Source organism: Meira miltonrushii, assembly GCF_003144205.1.
Source record: "Meira miltonrushii strain MCA 3882 unplaced genomic scaffold FA14scaffold_3, whole genome shotgun sequence".
NCBI classification, from domain to species: Eukaryota; Fungi; Basidiomycota; class Exobasidiomycetes; order Exobasidiales; family Brachybasidiaceae; genus Meira; species Meira miltonrushii.
The window spans coordinates 1,111,985-1,127,497 of record NW_020289945.1 but is presented as its reverse complement, the minus strand read 5'-3'; the positions used below and the strand labels follow the sequence as shown (position 1 = coordinate 1,127,497).

At 43.6% G+C, this 15,513-nt stretch overlaps 7 protein-coding genes across 7 annotated transcripts; 4 read left to right on the top strand and 3 right to left on the bottom strand.

The window, feature by feature from the left end:
- Positions 1-116: 116 nt before the first annotated feature.
- On the bottom strand, positions 117-1,971 carry FA14DRAFT_161373 (uncharacterized protein). Its single transcript, XM_025499089.1, has one exon. It carries the CDS (start codon positions 1,784-1,786, stop codon positions 224-226), a length of 1,563 nt encoding a protein of 520 aa, XP_025353912.1. The 5' UTR covers positions 1,787-1,971; the 3' UTR covers positions 117-223.
- Positions 1,972-2,776: 805 nt separating this feature from the next.
- Positions 2,777-3,776, top strand: FA14DRAFT_63799 (uncharacterized protein). Its single transcript, XM_025502610.1, has one exon. The coding sequence runs from the start codon at positions 2,951-2,953 to the stop codon at positions 3,725-3,727; it is 777 nt and encodes a 258-aa protein (XP_025353911.1). The 5' UTR covers positions 2,777-2,950; the 3' UTR covers positions 3,728-3,776.
- FA14DRAFT_161372 (ABC1-domain-containing protein) lies at positions 3,463-6,382 on the bottom strand. Its single transcript, XM_025499088.1, has one exon. The coding sequence runs from the start codon at positions 6,207-6,209 to the stop codon at positions 3,849-3,851; it is 2,361 nt and encodes a 786-aa protein (XP_025353910.1). The 5' UTR covers positions 6,210-6,382; the 3' UTR covers positions 3,463-3,848.
- Positions 6,383-6,718: 336 nt separating this feature from the next.
- FA14DRAFT_63776 (P-loop containing nucleoside triphosphate hydrolase protein) lies at positions 6,719-8,326 on the top strand. Its single transcript, XM_025502609.1, has one exon. The coding sequence runs from the start codon at positions 6,846-6,848 to the stop codon at positions 8,295-8,297; it is 1,452 nt and encodes a 483-aa protein (XP_025353909.1). The 5' UTR covers positions 6,719-6,845; the 3' UTR covers positions 8,298-8,326.
- Positions 8,327-8,356: 30 nt separating this feature from the next.
- Positions 8,357-9,730, bottom strand: FA14DRAFT_124012 (uncharacterized protein; the record flags this gene model as incomplete). The annotated part of the gene is made up of 2 exons (XM_025496617.1): positions 8,357-8,505; positions 8,596-9,730. The coding sequence occupies 2 exons, from the start codon at positions 9,728-9,730 to the stop codon at positions 8,357-8,359; spliced, it is 1,284 nt and encodes a 427-aa protein (XP_025353908.1).
- A 633-nt stretch (positions 9,731-10,363) lies between these two features.
- On the top strand, positions 10,364-13,998 carry FA14DRAFT_173382 (uncharacterized protein). The gene is made up of 2 exons (XM_025500475.1): positions 10,364-13,533; positions 13,599-13,998. The coding sequence occupies exons 1-2, from the start codon at positions 10,419-10,421 to the stop codon at positions 13,625-13,627; spliced, it is 3,144 nt and encodes a 1,047-aa protein (XP_025353907.1). The 5' UTR covers positions 10,364-10,418; the 3' UTR covers positions 13,628-13,998.
- Positions 13,998-15,255, top strand: FA14DRAFT_173381 (uncharacterized protein; the record flags this gene model as incomplete). Its single annotated transcript, XM_025500474.1, has 1 exon — positions 13,998-15,255. The coding sequence occupies exon 1, from the start codon at positions 14,248-14,250 to the stop codon at positions 15,253-15,255; it is 1,008 nt and encodes a 335-aa protein (XP_025353906.1). The 5' UTR covers positions 13,998-14,247.
- Between the last annotated feature and the right edge of the window lie 258 nt (positions 15,256-15,513).

Here is a 15,513-nt window from a genome sequence, read left to right as displayed (position 1 = left end):
TTCACTTGCTTCCACGCGTTTGTTAATCTTATTTTTCCCAAATCAAAACAATTAGGGGCTAAAAACGCGAAGCTTATCGTGTCTTCTACACGTGAATGATGGCATGGAAGAATTATTGGTTGTCATGGTATGTTATTGTTTTTGGATGCATGTATAAAATACAAGATGACTGATACATAATCATTTGAAAGAAGTGAATGCCTTTGACAAGATCATATTCCTTCTAACTGAAATTTCCCACCAAGATTCCCAACAATGTCACCCAAGCACCACGATAAAGAGCTTCAATACCTTCTTCATCCACTAACTTGTTCAAACAATCCACCATTCCAGAATATCGTTCAACTGTAGGCGCTCCAAATCCTTCTGATTCTGCTCTTGCTGCTTCTTCTGCTGATAGAGGTTCATCGCAAGGTCGTAAAGCGATCACAGGTTCTGAAGGCTCACTTCCTGCTCTGTGCCAATTTGTACTTGGCGAAGGAACAAAAGTGGAGGGATTCTGAGTATTTGTTTGTGGTCCAAGTACACGATGAGCAGTGTTATCCGTTGCAGGAGCTGGATCAGATTCATCTCTTGCTTCTTCAACTGTTGTTTTGTTTTCACTTGCTGGCTCTTTCACTCCTCCAATCGGCTGTTCATCATTATCGTCATCATCTTCAATTGCAAAGCTGGGTCGGGGAGCTGGGTCGGTGGGTTGAGCATCGGGTTTGCCATTTACATTCGCTTGATCAGAATATCCTCCTGTTTGATTTGCTTCTGGGTTAGCATTGCTGTTTTGTTGTACTTGAGCTTGATTGTTGTAAGGCGCAGGTCCTGCTGCTGGTGCTCCATTAGAGGATAGACGTGCATAAGCGAGATGGAGAGGTTGTTGCCTTTCTGGCCTTTGGACTGATAGTCGCACCATTACACACTCCAATGGACTCAAGATCACCACACTGAGCACACACCAACTGAGAAAGACCGCCAAGCCAAACGTAGTGACTGACATACTTCCGTCGGAGGAAGAAGGTCCTGAGTAAGTGTCATCGTTAGGGCCTGCAGGTGTCGAAGGAGGTAGTCCTCCAAGTGAAGGGACGGTCCAATGCCTTACAATTCGTGTTACGAAACCGATCCAGAAGATGTGCATAAGTTGAACTGGCAAAAGACCGGGCAAGAGGTACAATCGCCAAGGCTGACTGAATTCAGAGTACGATAGAAGCTCTCGCAGATTTTCTCTTGCATTTTGAAAGCTTAGGATTCTCGGGTGAACGATAGCACGATTTGTGATCACATTGAGCGGAAGGGCTACTATGCTTGTGATGATCATAAAGATCAGATTACCAAAGAAGCCAAACTGATCGGGACCGCTAGGTGCGCTACGATAAGCACCGCCTCCGGTTCCTGTGATCCCGCCAACGTTGAAGATGAGCAGAGTAAAGAAACCTAAAACGATCAATTGAGCAGCAACGGGAGCTGAACCTTTGTATATTCCCGGCCAACCTTCCAAGCGTCTTGTTCGAATTAGCATTGCGACAATTCCACTGACTACTGGACCAATCTTTGCTGCACTTTGTCTTTCCCGTAAAAAGTATCCGCTTATCGCACCTGCCGTTACACCACGTACGCCTGAAGCGCCTGGTTGTGCACCATCTTCCAAGACGTTGTCTAGAGATACAGCTTTTGGTAGATAATTAGCACGTAACCGAACCAGTGCACCTGTGAATGGTTGTGAGATTAAGATTGAGATAACTACTGATAGTCCCAACACGAACAGTGCCAATATCAATTCGAAGAATCCCATCAGCATTGTGGGTGTGGATGCAGTTTTGCACGTTGAATGACTTTTGTTATTTGAAATAAGGTTTGGTTAGGTGTGTCTCAATTCGTGTGCTTTTATTGTTAAACAGAGAGGCGGGATGATGAATAGTAGTCAGGAAGATTGCATGTCTCTTGCTGTTGTTGTTGTTGATGATGTAGATGTAAGTCAAGTGTAAGACATTGGTTTTCATTGTAATGAGTGAGCTTATTCAGGCTGTGCACGTCCCCTTTTTACACTCTCAAATTCACGCTAGAACATTATCAAAGAGGGGGTCTAACTTTCATGATCCCTTTGTCGTGAAAATGAATGATGAAAGATTATATAATACACCAAGTAGCATCACACATTTTATCATTCTCTCAGATAGAATACATTAGATTAGTATCATCTAAACTCCTATCCTATCTGCGGAATTGATGTGGCCCTAAAGAGGAAAATTATCTTGACTCCGCTCGGCTGTAAAAAGGGACGCGTGGAAGGTTAGGTTCCGATTCAGCAAAAGTGCCCACACACAAACCCCACCCACACACTACTTATTGCCCCGCATTTGCAGTGTGCTTAACAAGCCTAAGACAAATAAAAATTAACTTTCCTCTTCCGGTAAAGATTTTGATGGTATGATCCCACATTTGTACATGCCTTCTTATCAATAAAGAACAATGACAATTTTATTTGTTTCGATGCTAAAAGCATCAGAGGACTTGACACCCTATCTGCAAAGATCAAATGGCGTTTGTGTTTGGAGCATTTTTTTGTTGAGATCTGCATCGATGGGAAATAAGAATGTATGCACTGAAGAAGTGACTGTAAAGTGGGTCTCACTTACGCTTCTTTATGGTGATGAGGAGTATGAAATGTGGGCAGAAGCGTTAGTGTACTCTCATTCTGGGTTGCTCTGGCTCCCGATTGAGGCAACCAAGAAGCTAAATAATGTCTGAGGTAAAAAATGACATGATGATAACCGAAAAAAGGCTACAGGAAAAGAATTTGTAAAGAAAGTTAATCTTGAGATTTTAGCTAAAGTAGGTCGGAGTGATTATCGATCGTACGGATTAATGAAATGCAGGAACGATGCAACTTCAAAGAGTATATAAGTAGAAAGAATCTAAGAAAAAACTTATTCCACTCCACTTCCCCCATCTCCTCAACATTATGACCGACACAGTTTCCTTCGTTGCCAACCCGTCCTTCGGCTGGCAAGAAATGGATCCTAGATTGCAAAACGCAAATAGAAGAAGGACATCTTCCATTCGTAGAAAGAGAGTTCCTCATACAGACGGTGTAGATGCTATGCCTAGCCTCCAACGCAGCAATTCAAACGCAAGTACTTCTTCTAAGAAAAATTATGTGGATATAATCTTACCTCCTACTTCGAGCGATTTAGACGTTCAAAGAAAGCTCAACACCAAAGGTGTACGATTGGCTTTCTCGACAGATACAGAAACTGCCTTTTCGGATGACGAAACTGTTGGACCGAGTACACCTCGAGTAGCTGTTCATGGTGCAATAGAGGAAAAAGACGATGTAATTTATCTGGCAACACATTCAACTTACACCTCAAGAACTACCGTTGAAGTAGAAGAAGAGGTTGTTCCTTTTGACAAATTACCAAAGATCGTTCAAGCTAATCCAACCTTGAAGATCTCATGGGCAAAGAGAACGCCAACACATGCAATCATTGAAACATACATGCCGCCAACGTGCACAACATGTTTGAAAGAATTGGAGGAAAAGAAGTTGAAGAGATTGAACAGGAAGAAGGTTCCAGATTTGGACCTCTCTACACTTCACTTGTCCCAAACATCAATACCATCATCCCCAATCACATCGGTCTCCAGTAGCTTATCAAATTCTGCAAGTCAGTCACCCGTTACGAAAACTTCTCAGCTTCCAAGTCCGGCTGGAGAGTCGTGGGGAATCGCCATATGACCAATTGACGTATTGTATCTTTACCGTCACCGCTAGACTACACATTCAAATGCGATGTTTGATATTAAATTATTGCATTCTATTATTGCTTGATATGTTATAGTACATCATTCCATTGTTTTCAATACTTTTTCGTCTTTCCCTCTGCTTTTGCATCATCATCTTGCACTTTAACTTGTTCTCGTGCTCTATCGAAATCAGCTTGTTCTTTTTGTCTTGATAACGTTTGACTATCAACTCCGCTCATCGCACGTCTTGCACCCAAAAGATTAGCAGATTTTGCAAAAGCAGAACTAAAGCTGAAAATCTTACGTCGGGAAGCATTCATATCGCTTAAAGCTTCAAAGAAACTTAAACCTCTATAGAAGTAGATATAGTTTGCAAGCGAGGAAATCCAATCGCCCAATAATCGGAACGAAAATCCTTCTTTCTGCCAACGTTCTCCAAGGCTTTCTCGATCATCTTTCCATACAGCCAAAGCGCAATAACGTGCAGTGATAATGAAAGGTCGAGCATGACCATGGGTGGTATGCAAGTTGGCATCTAATGATCGAGCAAGATCGTTTAGCTTCAAAACCATCAACATCCGTCTTGGAACCTGTCTGAGAACTTTCAAAATATCAATGAAAAGACCTTCTTTCTCCATAACCGTTTTACGTATATGTTCTTGCTCTTCATCCGTCATTTCTGATCCACTGTCTAAGTCCAAGAGACTACTCTTTCGCTTTCCGCCGCCTACTCCGTTGGGATTCTTATCGTCACTGCCTTCCAAACCACTTCTTCCAGTGATGGCACTTTCGAGAATGTGGTACAAATCATCGTCGATGTTCGCGATCGATTTGGCCAGTCGTCTTCTTTCTGCCATCACGCTTGGTGTACTTTTTGAGAGAAGAGCAAGCCAGAATCGAGCATAATTCGTTCGCAGTTCTTGTGAGATATCAAAGTATAATCCATGATCCAACAAGACTACCTCAAAGTTGAATGGCGACCTACTGCCTTTTGGTGCAGGACGGATCAGCACATTTCCTCCATGAGGATCAGCGTGGAAGAAGCCGTGCATGTACAACATTTGTGAGAATGCTCTGCTCAATTCTTGACTGACTCGATTGCGATCGATGTGATGGTCGGAAAGGTATTGTAAATCATCCGGTCTTCTTCCATCAACGAATTCCATCGCCATTACACGCTTGTACACCCAAGGCACTTTGGGAATATAAACACTTGTCTTTTTGTATTGCGCAAAATCTTCTGCTGCTCTACGTGAATTACCGGCTTCATGTCTAAAGTCCATCTCTAATGGCATATTCTCGTTCATCTCTTCAGCAAGCCAAGTGAATTCGAAATCGGGAAATGCTCGTTTTACCCAACGAACCAACACATTGACCGTTTGCATATCTACTTGACTAAAACGTTCGACCTGTGGATGCATGAGTTTGATGGCCAATTGCTGTCCCGTTTGACGATCTACCGCTCGGTGTACTTGTGCTAAACTTGCAACTCCGATCGGCTTCGCATCAATTTCGCTAAAGGCTTCACTAAATGTTCTTCCGGTCTCAGTGCGGAACATCGCTTCCAATTCTGGAAGTGGGGTAGGTGTGTTTTGATCTTGCAGTGGTTTCATTGTATTTGTCCATTCTGGAGGGAGCAAGATGATGGATGATAAATGTTGACCAAGCTTGATATACAATCCTCCATTCTCTTGCAAAGCCACCAAAACTCGATGGGCGGAGCGTAAATGGCATTGACGTAATTCTTCCTGTTCTTCGGCTCTATCTTTGTACTTCTTATTGAGTGTCTGTCTGTAATCCCACATGCATAGAATTACCGCCTTTCCGATTGTGGCAGATCGTTTGATGGCTAGAACGGTATAGCTTCCTTGATTTTGGCCCTTTTGTGCTTCTCGAATCTGCTTTTCCAGCTCTTCGTGCGTGATGGCCATATTCTTGACAGTAACATGTTCGTGTTGTACGCTTGACAATTCCTTTCGATCTAAGACCAATTCTTTTCCGTCATCTGCTTTTCCGACTGTGAATGTAAAGTAGATTGTCGCACCTGCCAAACCCAAGGCACCCAGTACGTATGCTGCTATTTGAGCTTGCCTTCTGAATCTTTTATGAGCTAAAGCAGTCTCAATTGGATTTGCAACGGCAGGTTGATCAAAACTTTCCGCTTCAGGTAGCGGTCGAATGGGCGGATACTTTTTTCGAAAAGGTCGATCATCCTTGGGGGCACTTTGTGTTTTGACTGATGCATCATTTTTGTTACCAGGTGATTGAGATTGTTTACTCTGTTGCAAAGAGAAGCTTGACGAATTGAATTGTCTCAATGCAGTTTGTGACAATCGGCTTCTTTGTATGGAATTTGTTTCATTGCGCAATGAGTTATGACAAGGTGCGTATATCCGCCTCGAACACCTTGATACGGAGCCCTGTATGCCACAGCCTGCCCTCTGCCATACGGCTACATTCCGTACCCCGAGCATGATGAGGTGCTTGAATCTCTTGAGACGATGCCAAGGTGATTATGGTTGTTGTGCAATTAAAGCTTCCTCCCTTTTTCGGGTTGTTGTTTCATTCCGCTATTAACCGTCACGACTCCACACACGCCCAATAAGCCTTTTGATTAAATTGACAGCCCGGTCGATGATGGATTACATAATACGCACAGGCTATTAGCTGATGAAAAATAAGAAAGGGACCGGGTGTTGAAAGGCTTGAATTGCTGCTGAGTCAAGATCTCAGTCATAATTTTAGCTCAATTCATTCCCTACAGTCCGTGGAAATGGGGGAACTTGACTTTGCTTCTTTCGAGTCTTACTCCGGGGAGCCAAAACACTGGTACACCCACATGTTCTCATTTCATTGAAGACTAAGGTTCAATCTATTGTTCCTCTTCCACATGACAAGCTAGTTCTTTCTGCTGAGCAGCATGAACTTTCACACGTCAGTCCCCTCAATGGACTTCCTCCTGCGTTGCACCGCCTCCTCAAGCTGAGCACGGTGTTATACAATGCGCATTGTAGCATCTGAAAGGGGTAAGGGTATATATATGGCTTGTTTACATGACCTGTACCCCTTCTCTTCCCCATCACTACTTCCACCATAGAATCTAAACTACAATGCCTAACGCCGTGGAAAGATATTCATTTCCCGGTTTAGAAGTTCTGCCCAATGAAACAGAATACAAGCTGTACGCATTCATTTGTCAAAAACATCCTACTGCTCAGATTTTGTATAAACAAACTCCAAGCTGTAACTCGTTTGGATTGATTGATTATCTTATTCATTCAAAAGTCTTACCTTCCTCTATTACGGAAGTGGACACTGACGTAGCCGAATTGGGATTATTACAAGGTCATTTGAACATCGAATGGAATGAGAATGCTGGCGATCGTCCCAAAAACAGAAACGGAGGATTCCCTGCAAGATTTGAAGCTGCAAATACACGATATGTAATGGGAAGCAGTGATCCAAGTAAAGGTGCTTCATATCTCGAGCCTTTAAATTGCACTTTACGATTCGAATATGAAAAAGTGTATATGACTTTTTACAGATTCACAGTTCGTGCTGGCTTTGATACAAACGAAGTTAACTTTTTGGTTTGGAAAGATCATTATACACCCCATAAAGGTAATGCTCTCGGCAGTAAATTGTTCGATGAAGTTTTTCGTTTTGAACGCTCGCTACGAGATGAAGTTTGGGTATTTGATGAACGTTGGATGAAGGACTCGAAAATGTTTGCTGCTTTGAAAGATACACGTAAAGATGATATAATCTTACCACAACATCTTTTAGAAAGCATGACAAAGGACGTCGAAACATTCTTTGCGGGAAAAGAATCATTCAAAGATGCTCGAATTGCATGGAAACGTGGAATGTTATTGTTAGGTCCTCCAGGTAATGGAAAGACGGCAACGATTCGAGCATTGTTACAAGATCATCTGGACATTCCTATCTTGTACGTCAAATCATTTCAAACCGGAAGATCAGGCACTCCGGAGAAAGGGGTGAGAAACGTCTTCAATAAAGCAAGAAATTGTGCACCTTGCTTTCTCATTCTTGAGGATTTGGATTCATTGGTAACCGATTCAATCAGATCATTTGTTTTGAACGAGATTGATGGTTTGACGAACAATGATGGTATCATTCTCATCGCTTCGACCAACCATCCCGATAAGCTGGACGATGCATTCTTACGAAGACCTTCAAGATTTGACAGAAAGTATACGTTCAATTGTCCATCTCCTGAAGAACGAGCACGATACTTGCAACACTGGTTCATTGATCGTCTCGAAGTTTCTCTGAAAATCGTTGAAGATACTTCGTTGACAACAAAGATTATCGAAAGTACAGAAGGTTGGTCTTTTGCTCTGCTGCAAGAATTATTCGTTTCTTTTTCCATGCAATCCTTACGTGCGAAATTGCAAGATGGACAAAAATCAAAAGAGGATTTGCAACGTTCAATCTTGGAAATCGTTGAAAGTTTGAATATCGAACAAACGCAAGCATTGCAAAAAGAAGCCGAAAAATCAGCAAAGGAAGATGCCAAAAAGGCAGACGAAGAGGAATAATTCTGAAGAAAACTTTTTATCTATTATTAATGTACATATACACTTCCATAGGCGTCCTCTTACCAATTCGAATGTTCCAGATCATCCATTGACGAATACCATCTCCAAGCTCCCGTTGCGATTGCACTGATTAAAAATGTACCGTCAAAAGCAGATCCAAAGACGACATTGAAACTTGGAAGCGTAGCCAGTAAGGGTCTAGATGCATCTTTGATAGCATCACCAGCTTGCGCGATTGCCGAAGTGATGATGTCCCCAGCAGCTTCAACGGATGAGGTCGAAAGTTCAGGGATCTCACCGGAATACTTGGATGGAAGTGAGACACGTAATTGAATCAAAGTTGCTAACAGATAGATCGTCAAAACCTCTGCAAGGAAAAGGACCAAGAAACTCGTACTGATTCCTGTTGAAGCTGCGCGGAAGAATGTCGATAGATTGGCCAAGACAAATCGCATGCGAATCACGATCAAAGCACCAACGAACAATAATCCAAATAATCTTGTCCATGCAGCGAGATCGATATTGACATTCACATATTTGACCAAATATGCCAAGCTCAAGGAGACAAAATCTGGTGGTGCTTGTTCTTTGTAACCCAAAATAGCTAAACTTAAAGCGGCCAGCAAGACTCTCCAAACACAATAAACCGAAAATAGATGTCCGGCTCCCAGAAGTATTTTGCCTTGAATGGTTTTGGCCCACTTTCCATCCCTATGTCTTGTTCTCAACTTATCCAAGTCATCTCGCATTGCACCTGCCAGCGTCTCTAATCCGAATATCTCCTGTGACAATGATTTGATCTCTTTGCTCCTCTGTGATGAGCCCCACATTCTGCCCAACAAGCCAGTCTGATCGTTTGGATTTGCCGGTGCATCACGTACCTGTTCCAATTGTCGCCTTCTAGCTGCTAAATCTGCGCATGTTCTCGTGAATGAACTCTCTGCACCTTGCACTTCTGATGCCGTAACAGGTCTTGGTTTGCGTTTCGCAAAGAATGCCTCATACGTATCGTAAGCAGAGCTTGCAGCAGCTGAGCCAGAGAGTATACCGATCAGAATGACACCCAACAAAGCCATTCGTGCCAGTGCTGCGTCCAACAGGCCAGTCGTGTGTGCCAAAGCGGCCGGTAAAGGAACATTGACAAAGATTATTGACCATATCGCAAATGCAGGAATTGCGAATAGTACTCGTTGTAATGGCGTTGCACTCGATATTCTGAAAGTAATCAACAAGCAAATGCAAAGCGGAATCAGTAAAGCCGCCAAGACCACGACCGAAATTAAGCTGAACGTCCAATTGCGTCTTAAGGCTTGTGTCGACAATCTTCCTGTGGCTTCCAATAGTACGAGAACGAACAAGATTGTCGATTCCTCAAAGCAAAGTGAAAAAACATGACTGGATGCTTGGTGTGGATCTTTGAGTGATTGGATCATGCCCTTCCAATCTGTCAAGCCATTGCGAGCTTTGGTAGCCAGTGAAGCACTATTGCGGGCGTTTGAATTGTATGTAGTAGCCGGAGCAGGTAGTTGATTTAATTCATATTGACCATTAGCATCCGTTTCGTCTAAGGAAGCATAGCGAGCCTCTCCCAATAATAGCGGTAATACCGTCAAGCGACATGTAATAAATAAAGCCAATCGCAATGAAGCGATCAGGACGACATTGTATACTGCCATAATTGATCCGATCTGTTGAAAAGAGGCGATCACAATCTGCTCTCCATTGATACTGTCATGAGCTAGAAAAGAGTTGCAGTAAATGAAGTGGATGAGGGGGGGGGGAAGAATGAATGATTGGCATGTGCGTTAAATTGACGTGCATTTAGGCTGAAAGGCTTTTTAGCCGGTTTATTAATGTTAAGCAGGCAGACAGGCACCCGAAGCCATTTCGGCGCCTATTGCTGTAATCTGCCGATCGCACGTTAAAGCACTGCCTCATAGGCTTATTAAACATCAAGACCCCTCTTTTTTGCTGTGCTGCCGCCTTTGAAAGAAGTTTAAGCGTTTTTTTGTGTTTGTGGAGCGAATGTTTCACTTGTTTTCTTTTTAACTCTCTCTTTCTCACCATCTTGAATATCATTTCATCACATCTTTTTACTTACTGAAATAATCTTTGTCGGAAATGAGCGGTAATGTGCCGCCACTCTTGGCAAATCAAAGGAGAGTGAGCGATAATATGATGAATAATAGGTCAATCACTCAACGTTCTGTTTCTGATGAAAGAGTGCCAACGAATGGTACACAAGGAAGATCCTCATCATCTTCCAATCGAAACAGCACTCTTGGTTCTTTATTCAGAACGAGAGTCGATCAACAACCACAAAGATCTTCTCAACAATCACAGAGGCCAACTTCTCAAAATCAGCATAGACCTGCATCGGCATATTATCCATCACATCATGCAGCTCCAGCATACACTCAAAGCTCTCCAATCTCAGGTTTGCCAGCCACTTCAGATTCATACTCTTCCACAATTCCAGGATTACCAGCACCAATGCCCAATCCATATCAATCAGGCTATAACCAAACCCAATACAGACCACCACAATCAGCACCAAATCAACAGCATGCATTCAATGCATATCCTCATCCACCCACTTCAGCTCCAGCAACGTATGGATCTCAACAGCAGCAGTACAATGGCAGCTACTCATCGCCACAACAGCCCCCGCATAATTCCGGACGTGTGTCTTCACCTTCAATACCACAGGCATCAGCTGGGCAGGCAGAAGGGGATTCAGACTATGAGGCTGTCTTGCAAGCGTCGAGGGCAAGCGCTGCAGAAGAGGAACGAAAAAGAGAGCAAAGAGAGAAGGAAGAAGAAGAGCATTATATGGCACTGTATAGATCAGAAGAGGAAGAGCGTAGGAAAAGGCAGGAAGAAGAGGAAGAAAGGAGTTTGATGGAAGCAATGAGGGCCAGTCAGATAGAGGATGAAGAACTAAGAAGGAAGAGGTTGGAACGACAAAGAGAAGAAGAGGAAGCAGCTACAATCTTGATTGAAGAAAGCAGACAAAGTGCATTACGTGAAGAAGAGGAAAGAATGCGACGTCAACATGCTGAATTGCTTGAGCAAAGTAGACGGGAGGCAGAACAAGCAGAATTATCAAGAAGACATGCATTAGCAGAACAAGAACGGTTAGAACAAGCAGCTGTAGAAGAAAGTCTAAGAGAATTAGAGGAAGAATGGCGAAGGAGAGATGAGGCAGAAAGAGCAGATGCAATGCACATTCAACGTGGCGGTGAGATTGGTGATGTGTCTTATTGGCAACATCTTGATGAGAAGAAAGCACATAGACTGGCATTAGAAATGAATGAACGTTTCGCCATCAACGGTGGACAGGCTGCGGGTCCATCGAACAGCAATGTTGGTGCTTCAAGTAATAATAGACACTCAACTGTTCGATCTCGCCGCCGACCATTACCTCCTACACCTAGTATGGCAGCACAAGCAGCAGGTGTAGAAGTACCAAGAATTCTAGTAGTCGATGAAGAAGGCAGGACAACCGATAAAAGAGACTATGTCGATGATGATTGGGAACTTAGTGATGATGAATTCATGGCAGGTGATGGACAAATACAAGAAGATGGCTCTGATCCTTTTGGCGATCAGGCAGAAGCACCGCCAATGTACGATGAAGTGCATAGTGACCGTCCTCCAGAAGCGCCAACGTCCATTCCAACAAACGTTCAGTTTGTTCGACCAGACTTCGGACCTCGACCAGATCATGATAATACAATTTCGACCTTATCATATCCAGTGGACAAGAGTGCGGCTTATTCCTCCACAGTACCAGGCTCAAGATCAACTTCACAGTCACCGCCAGCTCAGTCATCAAATCTACCAATTGCATCCACCTCAAGCCAAGCAGCACATAATGCTTTGCCTTCTACTTCTCATGGATCACCTAGTCAACCTGCTGCAAGTTCTTCTCGCCCTGTAAGTGGAGCCCCGGGGAAGAGATTACCAGACATTCCAATCGATCGTCCGCCTATTCCTGTGGCAAGAATCTATACTGATCAACAAGAGACAGTCTCATTAAATCGCTCGCAAAGTCAAAGCACGCAACCGACTGAAGATTCAAATCGACCTTCGGAAGAGCCGGAGAGCGTACCTACAACACCTGACGAGGCTGTGAACTTCCAGCAAAAACAAATGAAAGGGACCGATTTCGGCTATTCGGGTGAACCTTTTGGTACGAGCTTGTATATTCAAGGCCTATCGGAAGCAAAGACGACATTTCCAAATATCATCACTTTAAGCAAGTGTAAGACAGACGGTTCTCTGACTGATGAAAATTGTTTCTTCGTTGTACGAGCACCAAGCTGGAAAGCTCTTGTTCGTGCTTTGGCATGGTATGGAAATACGAGAATTGAAGCAGGACCAGAAGAGATTGTGGACTATCCCGAAGGCGTGCCTTTGCGGATCGAAATTGAATTTGTCACACCCTCAAAAGTCAACAAACCAAACGAAAGTCAATTGCAAAAAGCACATGTAAGCGTTTGCTTCTCTTTGGCTATTCCCTCTCTCAAAGAAGCACCTCCAATGCCATTGCTCAAAGCTCTCAAAGACTCTTCACGTGCACTCGATTCTGGTTATTTACGCCAAGGTGCAACCAGAAGAGTGATCGCCTTACCAAGTCAACCGCCAAAATTACCATTAGATGTCGTTCGATTGGCGCAACATATGCATCGTGCTCATACGTTCAGTGCAGCATGTCCTTCGACTGGCGCAACTGCTTTACATAGTCCGCGGGATTTGCATCATGCAGTTGAAAGACATGATGTCGGCTATGTTGCCAAATTGCAAAGGAAACGAAAGGATAATGGATTAACGGGCGCAACTGTTCCGTCGGCGTCCGAAGCTCAGAACGCCTCGGATTCGAGCATGAATAACACCGCTACAGGAGGAAATACAGGCCAATCTTCTTCCTCAAACCAGCCTACATCTGATGGCGCTCGAAGGCAATCCAAGATCCTTCAGCCTTCCAGCTCGTCAATCATGAATCAAAGCGGCGGTACAAGCACGAATGCTATTGAAGAAGAAAGCTTGGAAGGCGAATTGAATCATACGGAAGAACACGGAGATTTCTTGGATGCAGGCGCAGTTGAGATCGTTGACGGTGATGATCGCGATTCAGGTCGTATGGCTAGATTACGTGCTCGCGTTCATCGTAGGTTGGGTAAACGATCTGGCGATCCGAGAACGGTCGATCAAGACTTAGAATCGTGGATCAGTGAGTAAAGTTTAACTTTTGGGTAGAAAGCGAGTGATATGATACTAACAGTCTTCTTCTTTCAGCGCCTTATGATATGACACAGCATGGTTAAAGAATACCAAGACAATAGTCAATTTATGTAGCATACTTTAAATATACCCTTGCAAGAAGACATGTTCCGTGTGTTGGTTGTAGGAGTATGGCTTTAAGGTTGCATCGCCCCGTACGCCTTTGGCTTTGTCACAACGCTATCTTGGCGTGCCTTGCTGTGTCTTTGCCATTCAGTTCAATGGAAAGGATAAATCGGGCGTCTGATTGGATGAAGAGATGTTGTCTATAAAAACAGACTTTCATTTTCCGGTTTTATCTTCACCTCCCTGTTCGCTTTACAAACCTTTTCGCCCTTCCTTCATCATTTGAAGAGCAACCTTATTTCACTTTTTTCCTAAATCCAAAATTTTGTAGGCATCCATCCTACGATACTCCCTTTTTGTAACGATCGTTTGTTGTCGTTCATCAGTTTGCTCCTGGGTTCGGCTGGTATCCGGATCCGAGTAGATCATTCATCCTCCAACAACGTATACATCCTATTTCGGTGCTAGCAATAGTCTAACATCACCCTTGTTTTTCATTCATCCACTTCACGTCGTCTACCCGATCATCATTTTTCATAGGACACCTTCTCTCTTTCTCTTTCTTCCATTTCAACGACAATCTCTTCCATTTTTCACCATGACACCAACTTCTTTTCTTTGGTCTCGTCGAATGACAGCTGCCAATGTGTCACTCTCACCCCCAAAGCTGACACCTTTGAGTGTTTCAAGCTCTTTCTCTAGCCGTAAATCTTCTTTCGATGAAGTCAGATCCGAATACTCGAATGCCACAACAGCACCTTCGTCACCATTTCTTTTTACACCAACAGAGATGGCTGGTATCCTTCTGGGTGACTCTCCTACAAGTGCAATTAAACGTTGTCAAAATAGCAAAGAAGAATACATGCGAATTCAAAATCAATTTGATCCGTTTCTCAAATCTCCCTCTTCTGATTCGTTTAACGTGTTGCAATGTGGCAACACTATCAGTCATCATCCTGAAAAGTTGAGTGACTTGGACGTTGAACTTGACATGGCTTCTTTGGCAACAGAAGTAGCTCTACGCACTTTGGACTCGGAGGATGAAGAAGATTACCTTGGCGGTAGTACTACTTGCAAAGGCGAAAAAGATGATCCACAAGCCTGGCCTCAAGGTGTAGGGCAACCAAAAATGCGTTTATTGCCCTTTTTGCCATTCCCACCGCAAGAACAATCATCAACTGACCAAGAAGCTGCTCAGCCAACTGCTATGAGCAACTCTGACGGACACGAATGTTTGCCGAGCGAAACAGTCGATGAAGAAGAAGCACCTAAGCGAAAAGGCCGAGCAAGAATGAGCCAAGAAAAGCGAAGACGATTGGCAAGAAGACGTGAACGTGAAGCCTTGCTGCTTGGGTTGCCTTCAAGTCGACCATCTTCTGCACCTGCACAACAAACAAAGTTTTTATTGGAAGAATTGAACGGAACGGTGCCAAAGGGTAATCAAACGGCTTGGAGAAAGAACCCTTCTTTCCTTACATCCTCCTCACAAGCATTTCCGTTGCCATCACATCCATATCGAAACGAGCTTCAACAAAGACGTGACAGCTTGATGAAGCCATACTCTGTCAAATCTTACTCGCAATGTTTGACAATCCCAAGCGCGTAAAGTAATCACAACGAGCTACACAGCCTCTAAGGATGTGCTGTGTATGCGTATCATGTCACACAGCGTCTCGGATGATGCCGGCCCTTGTTCAACTCTTGTTTTACGTTTTCATAGTCACTGTACTATTGCACATGTATCCATATCAATTCATTCTTTTTACCCATGCAATTTCCGTGTGGCTTGACTGTCTTCAGAAGAAGAGTGACGATTTCATTCTCCGATTATCTATCTTTCATGATCATTTGTATTGGACAAAGA

What these genes read in the sequence shown, in the direction of transcription:
- FA14DRAFT_161373 (XM_025499089.1), bottom strand. Translation starts at nt 1,786, where the DNA reads ATGCTGATGGGATTCTTCGAATTGATATTGGCACTGTTCGTGTTGGGA.
- FA14DRAFT_63799 (XM_025502610.1), top strand. Translation starts at nt 2,951, where the DNA reads ATGACCGACACAGTTTCCTTCGTTGCCAACCCGTCCTTCGGCTGGCAA.
- FA14DRAFT_161372 (XM_025499088.1), bottom strand. Translation starts at nt 6,209, where the DNA reads ATGCTCGGGGTACGGAATGTAGCCGTATGGCAGAGGGCAGGCTGTGGC.
- FA14DRAFT_63776 (XM_025502609.1), top strand. Translation starts at nt 6,846, where the DNA reads ATGCCTAACGCCGTGGAAAGATATTCATTTCCCGGTTTAGAAGTTCTG.
- FA14DRAFT_173382 (XM_025500475.1), top strand. Translation starts at nt 10,419, where the DNA reads ATGAGCGGTAATGTGCCGCCACTCTTGGCAAATCAAAGGAGAGTGAGC. An exon ending in AGACTTAGAATCGTGGATCA is followed by an intron (nt 13,534 to 13,598) that starts GTGAGTAAAGTT and finishes TTCTTCTTTCAG; the next exon opens with CGCCTTATGATATGACACAG.